This window comes from Anser brachyrhynchus (genome assembly GCF_964034855.1).
Source record: "Anser brachyrhynchus genome assembly, chromosome: Z".
Lineage (NCBI taxonomy): Eukaryota > Metazoa > Chordata > Aves > Anseriformes > Anatidae > Anser > Anser brachyrhynchus.
The window spans coordinates 70,463,883-70,484,517 of NC_137697.1; the positions used below are offsets into that span (position 1 = coordinate 70,463,883).

The 20,635-nt window shown below is 44.8% G+C and overlaps 1 protein-coding gene across 4 annotated transcripts; it reads left to right on the forward strand.

Annotated features, from left to right (window-relative positions):
- Positions 1–20,629, forward strand: RNF20 (ring finger protein 20). Of its 4 annotated transcripts, none has more exons than XM_080573364.1 (20): positions 1–137; positions 1,438–1,608; positions 1,757–1,924; positions 2,034–2,181; positions 2,340–2,522; positions 3,688–3,806; positions 4,765–4,911; positions 5,102–5,179; positions 5,450–5,569; positions 9,165–9,344; positions 9,538–9,673; positions 10,661–10,782; positions 12,640–13,037; positions 13,632–13,749; positions 15,730–15,879; positions 16,823–17,035; positions 18,235–18,360; positions 19,425–19,565; positions 19,958–20,059; positions 20,287–20,629. In XM_080573364.1, exons 2-20 carry the CDS (start codon positions 1,480–1,482, stop codon positions 20,461–20,463), a joined length of 2,955 nt encoding a protein of 984 aa, XP_080429490.1. In that variant the 5' UTR covers positions 1–137; positions 1,438–1,479; the 3' UTR covers positions 20,464–20,629. The 4 variants fall into 4 exon arrangements, with proteins under 4 accessions (XP_080429490.1, XP_080429491.1, XP_080429493.1 ...); XM_080573365.1 differs by having other exon boundaries at positions 15–169; XM_080573367.1 differs by having other exon boundaries at positions 17–169; positions 1,442–1,608.
- Positions 20,630–20,635: the final 6 nt, after the last annotated feature.

Below are 20,635 nucleotides of genomic sequence, written 5' to 3' on the forward strand. Positions count from 1 at the left end.
TGGCCGCCGGAAGTAGGGGGGGGGGCGGCTGCTCGGCCCCGCCTCGGGTCGCGGCGCGGGGGCTGGCGGCTTCCTGCGGGTCGGAGGGCGGTGGAGGAGGCCGCTGGTGTTGGGGCCGGGACCGGGCCTCGGGGCCGGTCCGTGTGAGGGCGATCCCGTGACAGGACCGGTGCGGGGGAGCGGGAGGGCGGCCACGGGTCGGTGGGTGCCCGGGGGGCGGGCGGGCAACGGGGCCTCGGCTCGCTGAGGGCGGCCCCCGGGGGTGCGAGGGGTCGGTGGCAGCAGTTTGGGGTCCCTGCTGCGTGTGGGGGCCAGGGCAGGGAGCAGAGGGCTGGCAAATAGCGGGGATGCAGGGGGAAGTGACATAAACAACAGTTATGGAGGATGCCTGAATTACTTACGTGATCGAGAAGTTTTGAGGGGATGGGCTTGTCTGGGTCAGACCGAGCTAAATATTAGGCACGGGGAAGTTTGCTTTCAGCAGGTGGCTGGTGGTGGTTGGGATAGATGGCTTTGGGCCAGTGTGGGGAGCGCCAAGTAGAGTTATGTGTTAGTCTCTGCAAGAGGCTTTTAGGAGTAAGAGTGAGAGTAAGGTGAAGTGGAGTCCCTGGTGTGGGAGGTCTGTCAGTCTTTGGTCAGGGCGGTCTGTTGTGGAGGGGTGAATATAAATAGGCTGGGATCGAGGTGAAGAAAAGAGAAGGTCTGTGGTCATGAATGCTTAGTGACGTGCAGTATGTGAGGAAGTGAGTAGTGTACAGGAGAGCTGCAGCTGTAGGGGTTGGTGTTGGCAATGAAAGAAATACTTTGGATAAAACAGCTGGAAGGGGGTAGTCATGGGTGTCTCACTGGGCTGATAGGTAGTAGATGCGTTTATCAAGAGGCGTTCTTCCTCCCCTTGCCCTTCCCAATGGCTTAGTCGTTCTAGCTAAAAATCAGTGCCCACCAAATTACGTTGCTAACGGGGAAAACAGTTAAATGGAAGTTTGGTTTGTTGGTTCACACCAACCAACAGTTTGGTTGGTGTGAAGTGGACAGGTGCCATGTACGCACAGTCTTAGGAAGTCTCAGACATACATAGCAGCCTCCTGAATCCTAACCCAAATCACTTTTAATAAAAGAGCAAGAGAAAAAGAGACTGAATCTGCATTGTTTTCTTTCTGAAGAGCATGATAAAATAAAGTGCTTCTGCTTGAACATTACAGATCAGTGGTAATAATGATGGATATTTTTTTTCCATCGTATTGCTGTTCACTGTGCTAACCCCAGTGGTGTCTTTTAAGATTTTTGATCAGTATTTGCCCAGACCTTCTGAGTTACGTGGTCTGTATTGTGTTGGGCATCTTGTTAGCCATGATGGGTCGGTACATAAAAATCCCTAAATAGAGCTGGTTATGTCGGTGTGTTTGCTGTTTTTTAATGGTGTTCTTTAACACTTAGGCAGAATTTGGAGAAGAGGGGACCTTGTATGTCTCAGTCACCATGTCTGGAATTGGCAATAAAAGGGCAGCTGGAGACCCTGGCCCTTCTGCACCTCCAGAGAAGAAGGCTGGGGTTGAAGACTCGGGAACCACAGTGGAGACCATTAAACTCGGTGGCGTTTCTTCAACGGTATGTCTTTCTTGTGTATTGCCACTCAACCTCTCGTTATTTTTTTTTAATTTTTATTTTTTATCTGGGGACATCTCTCTTCCTTGCTGAGCCTGGTCTAGTGATCTGGCTTGTGTGGAGTGTGCCACTGACTTGTGCTTCTGCACAGGAGGAGATGGACATTCGGACACTGCAGACCAAGAACCGGAAACTAGCAGAGATGCTTGACCAGCGGCAAGCCATTGAGGATGAGCTGCGGGAGCACATAGAGAAGCTGGAGCGTCGGCAGGCCACTGATGATGCCTCTCTGCTGATCATCAATCGTTACTGGAATCAGGTTAGCAACGTGCTTGGTTAATACTGCTTTCTTGCACTTTCTTCTATTCCCCTGTTCTCCATTAATTCATGTCTGTACTTTGTCTTGTCTTGCCTGTTGTGTTATTCAGTTTGATGAAAACATCCGCATCATCCTTAAACGCTTTGACCTGGACCAAGGTCTTGGAGATCTCCTGTCTGAAAGAAAAGCACTGGTGGTACCAGAACCTGAACCAGACTCAGACAGTAATCAGGAGCGCAAAGATGAGAGAGAGCGAGGTGAGGCACCTGGCTGGGAACAGTGGAAAAGATGTTTTTTTGCTGTGGACAATGTTGGTTTCCCTTTCTAAAGGCTGTCCCTGGCTTTCTGATTATGAAGATTAGCATTATTTTTCTGCCAGAGCACATCTACTTCTTGCGTATCTTTCTGGTCCTAGGTGAAGGACTGGAGCCAGCATTCTCCTTCCTAGCCACCCTAGCCAGCAGCACGAGTGAGGAGATAGAGTCTCAGCTGCAAGAACGTGTAGAGTCCTCCCGGCGTGCTGTTGCTCAGATTGTCACAATGTATGACAAGCTGCAGGAAAAAGTGGATGTGCTGTCCCACAAGCTGAATAGTGGAGGTATGACCAAGGGGGCTGACCACTGGCTGATACTCAAGGGCCCCCATTTGCCTCCAGCATAGATGTGATGCTGCATTGTAAGCGTTAAGAATGACTAGGTTGTAATCTCATTTAGTTTCCAAAATAAGTTTGCCTAGCTTTCCAAACTCCTAATAATCAAAACCTCCAAGTTCTGCATGTTAGAAGTATATGATAATTGTCTCTAGATTTGAATGCTGAGAGCTCTGCCCAGTGTTGGGCTAAGGAGAGGTTTATTACTGCCTGCAGTGTGCTTCTGCACCACAAGAAGTTACAGATTGCAGTTGAACCTTATCACCCAGCTATTCCTGGCCACCAGGTTAAAGGTTTCAAGTAAGGAATTCAAACAAGTATTGCAAACTGATGCTGAACTTCTCCCTTGCAGCTGAGTAAAAGGCTTAGGAGTAACTGACTCCTCAGTTTCCTCTGGGTTTTGAGCCAAATGGTACCCATCCAATGTCTTTTGGACACAAAGCAGAGTTTTGTAGAGGAAACCTAAATGACTAGCGTCTGAAAATTAGTGTAGAAGATTCACTTTACACTCAGATGAATATATGAAAAACTTGGCTTAAGGTTAGAATTCTAGTCTTTTTAGAGATGTGAATGCAAATTTACATGGAAGTACCAAGTCATCTTTGGTTTTCCTAGTTTCTGGAGTGTTTTTATGGTCTGAATGAAGAGCTCTGCAAATCTAGCATTGGTGTGCTAGAGTATTACTATTCTTAGTTGGCAGTCTCAGACTGTTGAAGTAGTGCCAATGCTATCATGTGAGCCTGCACTCATTTGTTATAATTTGTCATTTGGTATATTAGCTTAAACCACCTGTTGAAGGAGATGCACATGAATTTGACCTGCAGTAGGGTGTCAGTGGGATACATGTTCTATATTGCTGATGCTGACACGATTGGAATGATTTCTGGCAGTAGGAGATAGTAACTGACAGTCGGGAATGTGTCGTATGTTAAACTGCAAAACCTTTTGCTTACTGAGTACTGTGTGTGGATGGAGATCAGGAACCACCTGCTGGAGGGATGTAGTAAGCACAAGTTAACAGTAGAAACTTTTTTTTTCGCTTTCTCTGCTGTTTAAGAATTAAAAACAGCCTTCTTTGATTTCTGTTCATTTCCTTTTCTTGTGCCTCTCTCAGATATTACACTAATGGAAGAAGCAGTCCTGGAGCTTAATTCCTACCTGTCACATGAAAATGGACGGCTGCAGGAGCTGGCTGATCTTCTTCAGGAAAAACATCGAATCATGTCTCAGGAGGTATAAAAGGAAGAGAGAAATCTTTTTTGGGGTTCTGTGCTTGATTATTTCCCACTTAGAATAATTTGTGGTAAAAATTGTTTGGAAGACAGGTTATTGCTTTGGAGATGGGCAGGAGCAATGGAATTTGAAAGACAGATTCTGAACAAAGGTTATGGAATGGGTGGTTGCATGTAGGTTTTTCTGTGTGATTCAGATTCATTTGCTTTTTATATTGCTGAAGGAAAGAGAATAACTGGATCAGTGACTTGAGTGGTTTTGACTTTAGAAAGCAGAGCAGAGGAAATGGTAAGGTGATGTTAAGATGACTGTGTAAGTATCTGAGATGAGATGCTTGACTTGATATCCCTGTCATTTTCACCTTCTTGGTTTCTCTGGGTCATGTATGAAAGTGTAAAAGCCTTAATTACAAGATCAACACAGTCATTAACTAAGGGATTAATTAAGGAATTAAGGGATTCAGATTATTGGCAGTATTTGCTTCAGAGGCATCAGTTCTTTTAATACCTGTTTGGGTTAACCATGGCCTTGTTCAGTGTTTGTTCAAAGGCACTTCAGTGGTTTGTAGAGTAGGTGACTGTAAGGATTTAAAAGATTAAAAAAAAAAGGTGCCTTTGAATAAGGTGAGGTGGCTGTTTCTACACTCTGCCAGATATCCCCAACATTTTGCCCTTTTTCCGTTATCAGTTTTGTCTTATTTTCATTACTGTTTTAGGTACTGTTCTTTTTCATAACTGTTTTTACCTAGTGTAAAATTTGGATAGTTCATAATTTGGATACTGAGACTAATCTGTCTCAGTAGCAAAAGGCAATAGCAAAATAGCAAAAGGTGCAAAGGACATGAATCCAGGCTATGATGTATTCATACATCAAAACAGAAGAAAAATAAATATTTAGCACTCTGAAAAACTGTTGATTCTATCTAATATTGCTGTCTAAAATACTCTTTTGATTGCAGTTCTCCAAGCTGCAAGAGAGAGTGGAGACAGCAGAGTCTCGTGTGTCTGTTCTGGAGACTATGATTGATGACCTTCAATGGAATATTGACAAGATCCGCAAGAGAGAGCAGCGTCTTAACCGGCACTTAGCAGATGTTCTTGAACGGGTAAGCACTATCATCTTTACTAGGAATCCAGATAATTGGGTGTAGTTTTGAGCTGCACAACATCTTCCTAGGGTACCTTGCTATGAGAAGTTAGAATCTCTACTATACCATCTTTGATTCTGAATATGATGTAGCAGCATATTCTTGGGGCTTAGTTGAGTGTTTATGAAACCTGTTGCTTCTTTTGCAGGTAAATTCCAAAGGCTACAAGGTGTATGGAGCTGGGAGCAGTCTCTATGGGGGCACAATCACTATTAATGCCCGCAAGGTAATCTCAAGGACTTGGTCATGTGCAGAGGGAAGGATAAAGTCAAGGACAGATGGTATATAGGACCTTCTTTACCACTAATCTCCTGGGTGACCTTGGGCAAACTATTTTGTTTGTATCTAAGTTTCCTGCTGTGAAACAGACCTGAGGGAAATAGACTCTGTCTCAGTTGGTGTTGTTACCAGACGATTACTTTTGCAGTAGACACTTAATTAGTACCATCAGTAAATATATTAATGGTAGAATTTAAAAGCATTTTATCCCCAACAGTTTGAGGAGATGAATGCAGAACTGGAGGAGAATAAAGAGCTTGCTGGGAACCGCCTCAATGAGTTGGAGGAACTGCGCCAGGATCTTGCGGAAGTAACAACACAGAATGAAAAACTTAAGGTGTGATATCTGTACCCGTGTGATGATGAAGGTGTTCTCTGTGGTCAGGTCCCGTTTTTTGTGCTGTACCGTGTCTCTGGGAATCCTTAGTTGTATTCCTCTATTCTGTGCTTCCTTTTCACATCCTGGGGTGCGTAAAAAACAGGTTGAGGGATTCTATGCCTCTACTCCACTATTGTGATCACCACTTGGAGTACTGCATCCAGCTCTGGGGTCCCCAGTATCTGAAAGGCAAGAAAGAACCTGTTAGAGTGGGTCCAGAGGAGGGCCATGAAAATGACCAGAGTGGTAGAATACCTCTCCTATGAAAAAATGCTGAGGTTGCTGGGGTTGTTTAGGGCTGGAGAAGAGAAATTTTTGGGGAGACCATATTGCAGCACTTCAGTACCCAAAAGGAGCTTACAAGAAAGGTCGAGAAATACTTTTTACTCGTAGCAACAGGACAAGGGTTTTAAACTGAAAGAGGGCAGATTTAGATTGTATTTAAGGAAGAATTTTTTATGACTGGAACAGGTTGCCCAGATAAATTGTAAATGCCCCATCACTGGAAGTGTTTAAAGTCACAATGGACAGGGCTTTCAGGAGCCTGATCTAGTGAAAGAAAGCTTTGTCTATGGCAGGGACGTCGGACTAAGTGGTCTTTAAGGGTTCTTTCCAACCCAAACTATTCTGTGATTTAGGTGGGTTGTGTACAGGACTTCTGCATGTTTGTGCTACGTAAGTTTACAGTTCGGTGCGTTGGTGACACCATGTGGTCATCAGTGGAAATTATACTAGTTTCTTATTTCCGTTCTTCATTCTGATGCATTTCTTTGGTATATTTTAATGATGTCTGGTTATTTAATTCCACATCTCTAGATTGACACCTTTCACTTCCCTTTCACCCCACGTGAGTAGAACTAGGGAACTTGTGTAGGAGAGTCTAGACTCTTAGAAGAATAGATGAACTTAAATATTTTCCGGGTGTTAGAGTGGTTAGATAGGAAATAGCATATGAATTTCTTATCTTAATGGTAGTGACACAAAAAGTGGTGAATCTATAGTAGATAAAATTTAGTTAATTCTATATATCATATACTTAACTTAGCTTGTTGCAAGGATCACCTGAGCTGATTAGTCAAGTTTCAGAGATGACATTCCAAAAGCTGTCTTGAGGCACATATAAATTATATTTATTCACATGAGTTTGCTTTGAGACCATTTGGCATACAACTCTTCTTTTCTCTTAATTAGTGTTGAGCTTTATGTGTGTATATGTGTATCTGCTTCACTGCTGGTAGTTACACCCATTTGCTAACTTTTCTATAGTAAAATTCACATGCTATGCTTTCTTTCACTTGCTTTCTGTCAGGAGAAAGGAGAACTAAAGAATACATAGGGCCGCTCCTTGATAGGGAAGGTCTCCTCACAGACAATGACATAGGCAAAGCAGAGACGCTTAACGCCTCCTTTGCCTCTGTCTTCAATGCCGATGATGGGCTTCGGGACCCAGGGTGCCCTGAGCTGGAGGACCGGGACGGTGGGGATGACAAACTCCCAACCGACCCTGAACGTGTGCGGGATTTGCTGCTCCACCTGGATCCCTACAAGTCCATGGGTCCGGATGGGATTCATCCCCAGGTGCTGAAAGAGCTGGCGGACGTCATCGCGGAACCTCTCTCAATTATTTTTCAACGATCCTGGGAATTTGGAGAGGTCCCGGTAGACTGGAAGCTGGCAAATGTTGTGCCGATTTACAAGAAGGGTCAGAAAGAAGACCCTAGCAATTACAGGCCTGTCAGTCTCACGTCAGTGCCTGGTAAAATCATGGAGAAGATGGTTCTTGAACTTATTGAGGCTCACCTGGGGGACAAAGCAGTCATTGGTCCTAGCCAGCATGGGTTTGTGAAGGGTAGGTCCTGCCTAACTAACCTGATTTCCTTTTATGATAAGATCACCGGTATGATGGACCAAGGGAAACCAGCTGATGTGATTTTTTTGGACTTCAGCAAGGCTTTTGACACAGTTTCCCATAGGATCCTACTGGACAAAATGTCCACCATACAGCTAAATAAAAACATCATACGATGGGTGAGCAATTGGCTAACGGGCAGGGCCCAAAGGGTTATGGTAAATGGGGCTGCGTCAGGCTGGCGGGCGGTCACCAGTGGGGTCCCTCAAGGCTCCATTTTAGGGCCGGTACTTTTCAATATTTTTATAAACGATCTGGATGTAGGAATAGAAGGTATTTTGAGCAAGTTTGCTGATGACACCAAACTTGGAGGAGTTGTGGACTCGAATGAGGGTGGAAAGGCCTTGCAGAGGGATCTGGATAGGTTGGAGAGCTGGGCGATCACCAAACGCATGAAGTTCAATAAGAGCAAGTGCCGGGTCCTGCACCTGGGACGGGGAAATCCTGGCTGCACGTACAGACTGGGCGATGAGACGCTGGGGAGCAGCCTAGAAGAGAGGGATCTGGGGGTCGTGGTAGACAGCAAGTTGAATATGAGCCAGCAGTGTGCCCTGGCGGCCAGGAGGGCCAACCGTGTCCTGGGGTGCATCAAGCACGGCATCGCTAGTAGGTCAAGGGAGGTGATTGTCCCGCTCTACTCTGCGCTGGTGCGGCCTCACCTCGAGTACTGTGTGCAGTTCTGGGCACCACAGTATAAGAAGGACATGAAACTGTTGGAGAGTGTCCAGAGGAGGGCTACGAAGATGGTGAAAGGCCTGGAGGGGAAGACGTACGAGGAACGGCTGAGGTCACTGGGCCTGTTCAGCCTGGAGAAGAGGAGGCTGAGGGTAGACCTCATCACAGTCTACAACTTCCTCGTAAGGGGCTGTCGAGAGGCAGGAGACCTTTCTCCATTAACACCAGTGACAGGACCTGTGGGAACGGGGTTAAGCTGAGGCAGGGGAAATTTAGGCTTGACATCAGGAGGGGGTTCTTCACCGAGAGGGTGGTTGCACACTGGAACAGGCTCCCCATGGAAGTGGTCACTGCACCGAGCCTGTCTGAATTTAAGAAGAGATTGGACTGTGCGCTTAGTCACATGGTCTAAACTTTTGGGTAGACCTGTGCGGTATCAAGAGTTGGACTTGATGATCCTTAAGGGTCCCTTCCAACTCAGGATATTCTATTCTATGATTCTATGATTATATCTCTTTTTCTTAGAAAGTTAACAATGCCTAGTTGCACCTAGTTTCTCTAGTGCCCAGCCATGCTTTTTAGTGTTTCTGTGTTGATTGGTTTAGGTGATTATGGTTTTATAGTAAATCAGTTTAAAAGTTTTATTGTATTTCCCAAATTTGTATCTTTGAGGTAAACTGTTGCAAAACCTGAAAAGGAAAAATAAATGTGACTGTGTAAGAGAAACAGCCTAGTATATACCAGTAGAGAGAAAGTACCCACTTTTTTTTTTAGCTGATACTTAAGCATCTCATATGCATCTACTTCACAGCAATGCTGTTAAAGTTCTGCTTTTTAAGATACTTGTGCTGTTGCCACTGTCAAGTTGCTTGTGGCAGCTTAATTCACTGTTATTCTACCTTGCAAAATGGATGCCGAAGACAGGGACGTGATGTCATTTTCTGTGGCATCTTCTTGTGTCCTGACCAGGTTGAGCTGCGACGAGCAGTGGAGGAGGCTGTGAAGGAGACTCCAGAATACCGCTGCATGCAGTCCCAATTTTCTGTTTTGTATAATGAGAGTCTCCAGCTGAAGGCACATCTTGATGAGGCCCGCACTCTGCTTCATGGCACCCGCACCACACACCAGCGCCAGGTGGAACTGATCGAGGTAACACCTGTGCTCCTTCAGACTGGGGAACATTATCATCCCATCAACTATCACTGTTGATTTGGGTGGCTCTGGAGATGTTTGGGATCACTTCTTCCTGGTGATAATTTATCTGTTCTTGTACCTTCTGCTGATGAGGTGAGAGATACTCCAGGGTCACTGCACCAAGTTCTGTCCATTTCTTATTCCACAGAGGGATGAGGTCAGCCTTCACAAGAAACTACGCACAGAAGTGATTCAGCTAGAGGACACTCTAGCACAAGTCCGCAAAGAGTATGAGATGTTGAGGATTGAGTTTGAACAGACACTTGCTGCCAATGAACAAGCAGGTATGGAACTTTTCTGCTATGTTAAAAAAAATATAAAATTAGAAGGCTGCATTGCAGCACAACACTTCAATATCATTACTTTTCTACTATTAAATACTTGTTCCGTCAGGTTTCAAAAACAAAGCTCTTCTCATGATTCAGGGCAGGCCAGTTCCATGCTGTCTGACTTCCTTGTAGGTGTTGCAAAATACTGGATTTTGCTAATAATTTGGTTTATGACAGAGCATTTTGCACTGTTAAAAAATTACTTTTGGGAGGATTAATTTACAAATCTGGGATAGCAACCTAGACAGGACACTGGTAATGCTTAATTTCTATCCAGAAGAAAGAAATAAATTGTTCTTAAAGTAGCCTTTAAATTATAGAGATTTTTTATAGCGTGACTGCTGTGGGTTAATATTTAGCCAGTTCCCAAGCAGAAGATGGCTAACCTCCTTCTTTTTCACTTGTTTATTGCTAAGCCTGATGTTACATAGCTTAGAGTATCTCTTTGGTTTGTTTGGGTCATCTGCTTGGTTGTGCCCCTTCTCACCCTCTTGTGCACATCTTTTCTACTCACTGTGGAGGCAGAGTGAGAAACAGAGAAGACCTTGACGCAGCAAGCACTATTCAGCAATAACCAAAACATCAGCGTGTTACCAGCATTGTTTTGGTCTTAAATCTAAAAACAGAACTGAGTGAGCTGCTATGAAGAAAACTAGCTCCATCCCAGCCAGACCCAGTACAATTATATTTTTCCTCCACATTCCTTAAAGGAAGAATAATGTTAAAGGAAAACTAGGGCTGGGAATTTGCAAGGACTTATGGTAGCTTGTAAAGCTAGCCTGATTTTTTTCTCTAAATGCTCTGTTGTGCAGTAGAATTATTATAGTCTTGTTTTGATCCCTTGTCACTATCGAATGATAGCTTGTTCTTCATCTCTGTGAAAGTCTTAACAGAAGATCAGCAAAAGTGTGTTGTTAAAGTAGTGTGTTTCTGGTTTTGTAGGTCCAATTAATCGAGAGATGCGTCATCTCATCAGCAGTCTCCAAAATCACAACCACCAGCTGAAGGGAGAGGTGTTGAGATACAAGCGCAAACTGAGAGAGGCCCAATCTGACTTGAGCAAGGTATCAGAGTGGGAAATGGCAGAGGGGAGCAGGGAATGCTTAGTGGAATGGTGAACACTGGTCAGTCCTTTGTAGAATCACAGAGTGGATTGGGTTGGAAGGGACCTTAAAGATCATCTAGTTCCAATCCCCCTGCTGTGGGCAGGGATGCCACCCACCAGACCGGATTGCCCAAAGCCCCATCCAACCTGGTGTTGAACACTTCCAGGGATGGGGCATCCACAGTTTCTCTGGGCAACCTGTTCCAGTGCCTCACCACCCTCTGAGTGAAGAACTTCTTACTTACATCTAATCTAAATCTACTGTCTTTTGGTTTAAAGCCATGACTCCTTGTCCTATCACTACACTCCCTGACACAGAGTCCCTCCCCAGCTTTTTTGTAGGCCCCCTTTAGATACTGGAAGGGTGCTATAAGGTCTCCCCGGAGCCTTCTCTTCTCCAGTCTGAACATCCCCAATTCCCTCAGCCTGTCTCCATAAGAGAGGTGCTCCAGCTGCTTGATCACCTTTGCGTCCCTCCTCTGGACTTGTTCTAATACTTCCATGTTGTTCTTGTGCTGGGGCCCCAGAGCTGGACGCAGTACTTCAGGTGGGTTCTCACGAGAGCAGAGCAGAGGGGGAGAATCACCTCCCTTGACCTGCTGGCCACGCTACTTTTGGTGCAGCCCAGGACACGGTTGGCTTTCTGGGTTGCAAGCGCACATTGTTGGCTCATGTTGAGCTTCTCATCCACCAGCACACCCAGGTCCTTCTCCTCAGGGCTGCTCTTAATCCATTCTCTACCCAGCCTGTATCTGTGCTTGGGATTGTCCCAGCCCAGATGCAGGACCTTTCATGTGGCCTTGTTGAACCTCATGAGGTTCGCATGGGCCTGCCTGTCAGGTCCCTCTGGATGGCATCTCTTCCCTCCAGCGTGTTGACCACACCACACGGCTTGGTGTCATTGGCAAACTTGCTGATGCACAGTGCACTCAATTTCGCTGTCCATGTCACCCAGAAAGATACTAAACAGCACCGGTCCCAATACCAACCTCAGAGGAGCACCTCTGGTCACTGATCTCCACTTGAATGTTGAGCAATGGACACTTGGACAACGTTGACCGCAACGTTTTGAGTGCAACCATCCAAACAGCTCCTTACCCACCAAGTGGTCAATCCACCAAATCCATGTTTCTCCAGTTTAGAGACAAGGATATGATGCGGGACAGTGTCAAATGCTTTGCAAAAGTCCGGATAGATGATGTCTGTTGCTCTTCCCCTATCTACCAGTCCTGTAACCCCACCATATTTGTTTGGCTCAATCTGCCCTTAGTGAAGCCATGTTGGCTGTCACTAATCACTTCCTTATTTGTAGTATCACATAATTGCTTTTAATATCAGCCTTTCTAGTACAGCATGCAGTATGTATGTAGTGTAATTTCTGATGGAGAACCCACATTCTCCTGCTTTCCACTTATCAAATTAATTGCCTTCCTTTTGTAGTTGTGCAGTTCTCTGTGAAAAGTATTAGCAGTTTCAGAGAAAGCACACAAGCTGATATCTGGGACAGTGAGGGAAGAGGGATAAGGTTCCTTCGGGAAGAGGTTCTTCACTGAGAGGGTGGTCAGGCCCTGGAGCAAAATCCCCAGGGCAGTGGTCATGGCACCAGGCATGCCGGAGTTCAAGAAGCGTTTTGACATCACTCTCAGACACAGGGTCTGATTTTTGTGTGGTTCTTTGGGGCACCCAAGAGATGGACTTGATGATTCTTGTGGGTCTCTTCTAACTTGGATATTCTGTGATAACTGATACAGGTTTCTGGCTAAGTACTTAATGGTTAATTTCCTTCTGTGTCTTCTCTCTTTCTGTTGCATTACAGATCCGCTCTCGCAGCGGTAGTACTATCTTACAGTCCCAGTCCAGCACTGAAGACACAAAGGAGGAGCCTCCAGAGATCAAACAGGAGCCAGATGATCCTTCTGCCCAAGTACCTGTGCCCAAGGCTGCTTCTGAAGATGCTAGTGAAGTTAAGGCCAGGCGAGATGAAGAGGAACGGGAGCGGGAAAGACGTGAGAGGGAGAGGGAACGAGAGAAGGAAAAGGAGAAAGAGAGGGAGCGAGAGAAAGAGAAAGAAAAGGAAAAGGAGCGGGAGCGGGAAAAACAGAAGCAGAAGGAATCTGAGAAGGAAAGAGAGTCCAAAGAGAAGGAGAAAGGGAAACATGAAGATGGAAGAAAGAAAGAGGCTGAAGTGATCAAGCAGCTGAAGGCAGAGCTCAAGTAAGAGTTGCTGATCCTCTCTTTCCTGCGTGAGTTGAGCTAGCTTGGGTGATTGTGTAAGATAACTTGCAGCTCTTAAGAGATTGACTACTGAAGTGAGAGGTTTCTAGCACCCTCTCTGTCTGATAAGGGTTTGGACAACATAGTCACACTTCTACAATAGCCTAAACCATGAATACCAAGCCAGGTACTTCTTAATGTGGGTCAAGTAATCTTTGCTGCTGTCATTACAATTGTGTAAAGCTTTACAGCAGCAGATTGTTAGTGAAGAGCACAGTGGCCTTCCCTGTCTTAGACAGTACCAAAGCAGAGATGGATAGCTGTTGCTATCCATGTTCCATTGGGTACATAATTCTGTCACCCTCTGCCTTCTCTAAGTTTTTCAACCCATATGTGCCTGAACCTGTTTCTTTTCAGTCTCCGTCTTGTGCTCCTTGACTGTTTTGCATTTGCCAGAGTGAGAAGAGCCGGGGAGAACTCCATATATGTGCAGTGTGGGAGATGGAGCAAATACTGGTCTGACTCTCATGCTAGTTATACAACAATGTAGCTTTTCTGCCAAGTACTCCCAGTTGTCTATCTCTGTGTTTCCAGGAAGGCCCAGGAGAGCCAGAAGGAGATGAAGCTGTTGTTAGATATGTACCGCTCTGCCCCCAAAGAACAGAGAGACAAAGTGCAGCTGATGGCAGCTGAGAAGAAAGCAAAAGCTGAGGTAAACTTCATTTCTCTTCCCTCTTTTACTTTTGTGTGCTACTTAAAACTTCAAGTACTCTGCACCTGCACTATGGTGCTTTTGTCTTCAGGCTGGAGGTGGTTTCTCTTCCTGTGTTTGTTACTTACAAGAGAGATTGGAATAGTCTGGAGACGAAAAGAGAGATTACAGGATGCCCTTTTGAGGCGTAATATTTTCATCGTCAGTATTAAAGGTGGTGGTTCTTTCAAAGGCGTGTTTAGCTCTCCATTGCTGTAACATGTAGGTTGTTAGCTTTACATCATTAACAAGATTTAGAAAGACCTGAAGACAAAGAGGGATAGGCAGCAAATTAGACAAAAATTAAACTATGCTTTCAGGAATATTTTGGCAGTGTGGTCTCAGATTTCTCAGTGGATGTGGCAAATAACCATCACCTGATGTATTTAAAATGAGGCTTGAACAATGATTTGAGAATAAAATTTTAAAATGTTGCATCTGAGTGAATGTGCAGAAGATTCGCTGAAGAGTTACACTGTAATATTAAGTGATGTTATGAGCATGGCTGCCTTCTCCAGCCCCTCAGGTTCAGGACTTCCTCCTGTCCAGCCACTGGAGCTCAGCCTGGAACTCAGGATCTCTGCCCAGGCTGAGGGGTGTGGCTGCTACTTTCTTTTTTTATGGGTTCAACAGTAGTGACACTGAGCACATATCCCAGAGACATATGCAGAGGACACAGCCTGTCAGACAGATTGCCACTTGGAAGCCACTGCCTTCAACAGCACCTACACGTAGGACTCAAATAAAACATAGACACGAATAGCCAAGTCCACCTCCTCTTCTTCCACTGGTAGAGATGAAAGTTCACTATTGAAGGTGTGCGTGCACACACAGCACCATCCAGGTTCACAAGTGTGTACACATTTGCAGATCGCTCAAGTCTATCCAGTACCTCTTGACTGTGTCCTGGGCCCCATACCTAACTCACAAACCAGTTTACCAGTAGCTGGCACTTAGTCCCTGCAGCACACGTACACGTGCATGAGGTTACACAGAGGTGGTTAAGAAAAGATTTGCAAAGAAGGTATAAGTAGAGAAGCCAGACTGCCGTGATTAGGCAGATGACCATACTGACCAGCTGTATTTCACCTGCAACCAAATCCTTTTGTACCCCTTTCTGTCTGTAAACCTCTTCATTGATCCTTGCTCCCCTTCCCAGTGCACATCTTTTCATGGGTTTGCAGAACTCTACTGATTTCCTTAACCCTTTCTAGTTTGGTGTCCCCTCTGGTTTAGTCTGTTTGGTTGCAAAGCCCAGGTTGATCTTCCTGGAAGCGGCACCTGTAGTTTGTTTACAGCCCAACAGTTAGTGTGACTGACAAGGTTTGTTTCTTGTCATTATCTCCATGTCTGTTTTGTCAGGTCTGCACCTCTGCATATTTATTTCTGGTTTCTCCCCCACTTTTTTTTTTCCTCCTTGGTGCCCTAGTTGACAAGGTCCCCAGCCAGATAACCTTCCTGGGATAAACACGCTTCTGTTCTCACATCAGTAAGGAACCAAACCTGGTCAGTCACCCTATTGCGGCCTCCTGTGTTTTGTCAGTCAGGTTGTGTCTTTGTATGTTTTGTGTATGGCTTCTTCCTTTTTAATCATCCCTTTTTGCACTGAAAACAATCTTTGACCAGATGCCTTAAAGGAGCAGATATTCTTCTTCTGCTTAGCCTTATATATGCAACTGCAAGAGATAACTAATGTACTCTGGTAAGAGGTGCTATGGAATTTTCAAAAGTTTTGAAATCGAGATTTCAGTCTTATAGCCTGGCTTAATGCTTTCTCTGCCAGTAATACAATGGCTTGTAGAAGTGAGATGGGTTTTATTTTCCCATACTTTGAGGGTAGTTTTTCTGAAGCTTTGAATAATTGTGGGGAAAACCAGCTCTTAACAATGTTCAGGCCACATTCTTGTGTTTAGTGTCATTTCTGTCTTGTCTGTCTTCTAGCTGGAAGAACTAAGGCAAAGGGTGAAAGAATTGGAAGACAAGGAGAAAAAGGAGAGTAAAAAGATGGCTGATGAGGATGCGCTCCGCAAGATCCGAGCAGTAGAGGAACAGATCGAGTATTTACAGAAGAAACTAGCCATGGCTAAACAGGTGAGAAATTTCCGATAAGCTCTGTCACAGTTTGGGCATATTGGAAGTAGGTGCCTTCAGTTTACAGCCAGGAAGATTACCTGAGGGAATGAATTTCTGTTTCTGTATATTCATTCCAGTGATGTGCAAGTTGTGTCCCTGTTTACTGAAGCAAAAAAGAAACAAAAAATCCCAGCACCAGCTGTCACAAAGCTCATGTCAGGCGTGGTAGGGAAACTTAGTTGTCCATGTGGCTTAGGTGAAGAGCACAGAGAAGTGGCTGGGTCAGCCTCTACAGGAGTAAGTTGTAACTTTTTTTCAGAAGTATTTTTATTGGCACAGTTCATACAATTCATGCATGTGCATGGTGCTGTGACATACCTTCCCTTTAAGTCTTTTTCCACAAAAAAGGGCTTAATCTAATGTTAACAGAGTGGGACCCATTGAGCAGGGGAGAGGCAAGCCAATCATTTGATGTGTACCCTTAGAACTGAGTTTTTTTCTTATTGTACAGAACTGCACTGTCTTGTCATTTACTCCATTAATGTTGAAGCAGCCTAAGTGAGTATAAAGGCCTTGTCAGCATTCTATGTGGAAACTGTTGAGTTGTCCATATATAGTGTTATTGGCCTAGTTTATATGGCAGCTATTTAGCCAGCTGCCAGAAGCTAGGAGGTGGTCTGTGCCACATCTGATTTTTTTTTTTTTTTTTTTTTTTTCCCCTAGCAGATACAAGCTAGAGTCTGTGAATTCCTGTCAAGACAAGTCTTTTTTTTGTACATCTTCTAGTTCAGGGCATCTCTGCTGTGATGCAGACTTCTAGGGAGTACTTTTGTCTGGTTGCTGGGAAGATACCATCAGTCTTCTTTGGTCTGTGCTAGTTTTGGCGTCTATGAGTACAATTTTCAGGGTAACCATTAGGGTACAGGAAACAGTTCTGCCAGAGCCTGTAATCCTCTTGCAGGAGGAGGAGGCTCTGCTGTCAGAAATGGATGTCACAGGCCAAGCCTTTGAAGACATGCAGGAGCAGAACATCCGCCTGATGCAGCAGCTGCGGGAGAAGGATGATGCCAACTTCAAGCTGATGTCTGAGCGCATCAAGTCCAACCAGATCCACAAGCTGCTGAAAGAGGAGAAGGAGGAGCTGGCAGACCAAGTTTTAACACTGAAGACACAGGTAACCTGGGAGAAGTAGAGAGGACAACCAAGCTCACAGGAGGGTGGAGGTGGTGTGGGTTAGCCACGGTAGGCAGCCAAGCCACACACAGCTGCTTACCCACCATCCCCCTGTGGGATGTGAGAGAGAAGGGTAAAAGTGAGAGGTCCAGCGGGTTGGGATGAAGGCAGTTTACCAAGTAAAGAAAAAGCTGAATGTAAAAGCAAAGCAAAATAAGGAATTCATTCACTGCTTCCCATTGGCCTGCAGACGTTTAGTCATTTCCAGGAAAGCAGGTCTTCGTCACGCATAATGGTTGCCTGGGAAGACAAACACCGTAACTCTGAACATGCGCCCCTGTTTCTCCTTCTTTCCCCAGCTTTTATGGCTGAGCATGATGTCGTATGGTATGGAATACCTCTTTGCCCAGCCCGGGTCAGTTGTCCCAGCCGTGTCCCTTCCCAAATTCTTGTGCAGCCTACACGCTGGTGAGAAACAGAGGTCTTGATGCTGTTTCATCACTGTTCAGCAGCAACTAAAACAGGAGTGTGTTGTCAATGCTGCTTTGGTCACAAATTTGAGACATAGTGCCATGCATGTTGCTATAAAGACAATTAACTCTATCTCAGCCAAAACGAGTACAGGAAGGAATGTTCCCCTAATCATCCTAGGTATACCATATCAGACTTTGAAGGGGTCTGTCTTAGTAAGGAACTGCTGTATGAGCATAAACTCATACAGGTTCATTGCTATGGACAGCAGGAGGAAGGAGAAAACTGGGAATCACAGAATCATAGAATAGTTTGGGTTGGAAATTACTACATAATCTAAATCTACTATCTTTTGATTTAAAGCCATTACCCCTTGTCCTATCACTACACTCCCTGACAAAGAGTCCCTCCCCATCTTCCCTGTAGGCCCCTTCTAGGTACTGAAGGCCTCTATAAGGTCTCCAAAGAGCCTTCTCTCCTCCGGCCTGAACAACCCCAGCTCCCTCAGCTGGTCTTCATAGGAGAGGTGCTCCAGCCCTCTGATCATCCTCATGGCCCTCCTCTGGACTCACTCTAATATGTCCGTGTCCTTCTTGTGCTGGGGGCCCCAGAGCTGAACGCAGTAGTCATTTTCCTATGTTAACGGTTCTACATGTATATTCTGCCATCTCTGAAGACCTGCAGAGCACGCATTTCAGTCCTTCTGTACCTCCTCTCTCCCTTTCCAAGGTGGATGCCCAGCTGCAAGTTGTACGTAAACTGGAGGAGAAGGAACACTTACTGCAAAGCAGTATTGGAACAGGGGAGAAAGAGCTAGGCCTCCGAACACAGGCCCTGGAAATGAACAAACGCAAGGTGAGCAGTTGCTTGATTTCCTCTTGGATTATAAGATGGAGTGGTCTTGAGGGGAGCATAGAAGGCTCCTGTCTTTCATTGGTGTTATGGTACCTGATACTCCTTCCTTTTGGACTAGTATACCAGAATGCTGAGGAGTTCTAAAGAGAGTTCTAATTAAGGTGTGGTAGACTGATGTTTCCTTTGATAAAGATGAGGAAGGTGTAGTTGTTTCTGTGATAGGTTTCATGTAAAAGGCACCTTAGCTCAGACTATCATGAAAGAGGCAACAGCCAGATTAAGTTAACTGGCACCAAGTAAAGCTTTCATAGGAAATATGAGATAAATAAAAGAAAATTATGGTTGGGGAACGTTAAGACACTTGTTAAATGCTTAAGATCAGAAAACAAAGTAGGCATGTAGAGTGGAATAAAACTGAGTGTCATGGCTGATCCTGCCATTGTTATCGAGTGTTTAGTAGAAATACAGGAATGACATAACAGACAGGAAGGCAGGAATAGCACTTTGAAGAGGAGATGGCGGATTTCTGTGCAATCACTTCTGTGTAATACCATGTTCTGAAGTACTAAGAGAACTTGGCTAATAGTAGTTAGAGAACGCTAAGAAACTGCTGAAGAGAGAAAACAGTTTAAAAACAAACAAAAACGCAACAAAACTCATCTTGCAGTTCTCTCTAGTTTAGCTTTAGGCCTGCCTGTAAATTTAGTTGAGAAAGTGTAGGAGTGGAGGGCTGAAAACACTTGAATGAGAAAAGAATTGTGGGAGCATTGATGTTTTTCTAATCAAGTTGCATTACAGTGTAATAGGGCTTATCTTTAACAAAGAGGAGTGTTCAAACTAAATGATTAGAGCTTGTTGACAAGAAGATAATTTGTTGTTCTTGTAAAGTTTAGGGAATAAATTTAGTTCTTCCATTTGAAAATACCATAATCAGATTGAAAAAAGTAAATCTCCAGTGGCCCTGGAAGTATTCTATGGGCAGTCTTGAATTGTCAGGTGGAGGGACTAGAAATCACTAGAACTTTTTCTGTGTCTGTTACTTCTATACTGGTTTATTTTTTCAGGCCATGGATGCAGCCCAGCTTGCAGATGACCTGAAAACCCAGCTAGAGCTGGCTCAGAAGAAGCTACATGACTTCCAGGATGAGATAGTGGAAAACAGAGTAACTAGAGAGAAAGAGATGTTCAACTTCAAAAGGGCTGAGGTATACAGTTTGTACACAATCCTTCAGTATCTGTCTCCTTGGTGTCTGTCTCCCTTTTGCATTGAACTCAGAGCAGATTCCAGCTACGTAAGTTTCCTTACTGTTTCCTAGCTAAAACTTTTTGTTGTTGTTGTTGTTGTCCATTCACTTGGATTTCAGCTCAGTCTATTGAAGTAGCCTCTTGGCTGTGTAGGTTTTGATATTATTGACAATACAAGTGGCACCAGATGATGATGTCATCTCTCGTAAGTCTTTTGGTCTATCAGCAATAAAAGTATAGGTGGAGTGACTTAGCTAGGTGCACTGTTGGGTAGGTGCTACCTCTGTTTCTTCCTTGGATTAGTTGTGACAGAAGACACTGGTCATCTATTTGCCCTCTTGTTTTCATACAGGAAGACATTTCTAGGTTACGCAGGAAGCTGGAGACCACTAAGAAGCCTGACATGGTTCCCAACTGTGATGAGATATTGATGGAAGAAATCAAGGATTACAAGGTGCGTAGCTGTCTCCTGCTTCCCTCTTAGCTCTGCTTTAACCAAAAGGCTGTGTAGTCATGCTTTCAGTATATATTATTTGTCTAGACTTTGGCACTGTAGATCTATTTTGCACAGAAGAAAGCACCCTTTCCATATGAGGAGTGGAAAGACCTTCATCTTTAGTCACATTTTAATGTATCTAGTGCAATGCAGTGAGCCTTCTCTATAATGATTTTGTCTTGCAGGCCCGCCTGACCTGCCCGTGCTGTAACATGCGCAAAAAGGATGCTGTCCTCACAAAGTGTTTTCACGTCTTCTGCTTTGAGTGTGTGAAAACACGTTATGACACCCGGCAGCGTAAGTGCCCCAAGTGCAATGCTGCCTTTGGAGCCAATGACTTCCACAGGATCTACATCGGTTGATTCTTTCCACTGGAGTCAGAGGAAGTTGCTGCTTGTTGTGACCACCCAGCCTCCCTCACTTTCTCTTATTGTCACCTGTGGGGCAGTCAGTGCTTCCGTCTGTTCATCTACAGTCTCTTCTGGGCAGTGTGGTTGGGGAATGGAAAGAAATAGATTGTGGATTTTAGTTCCT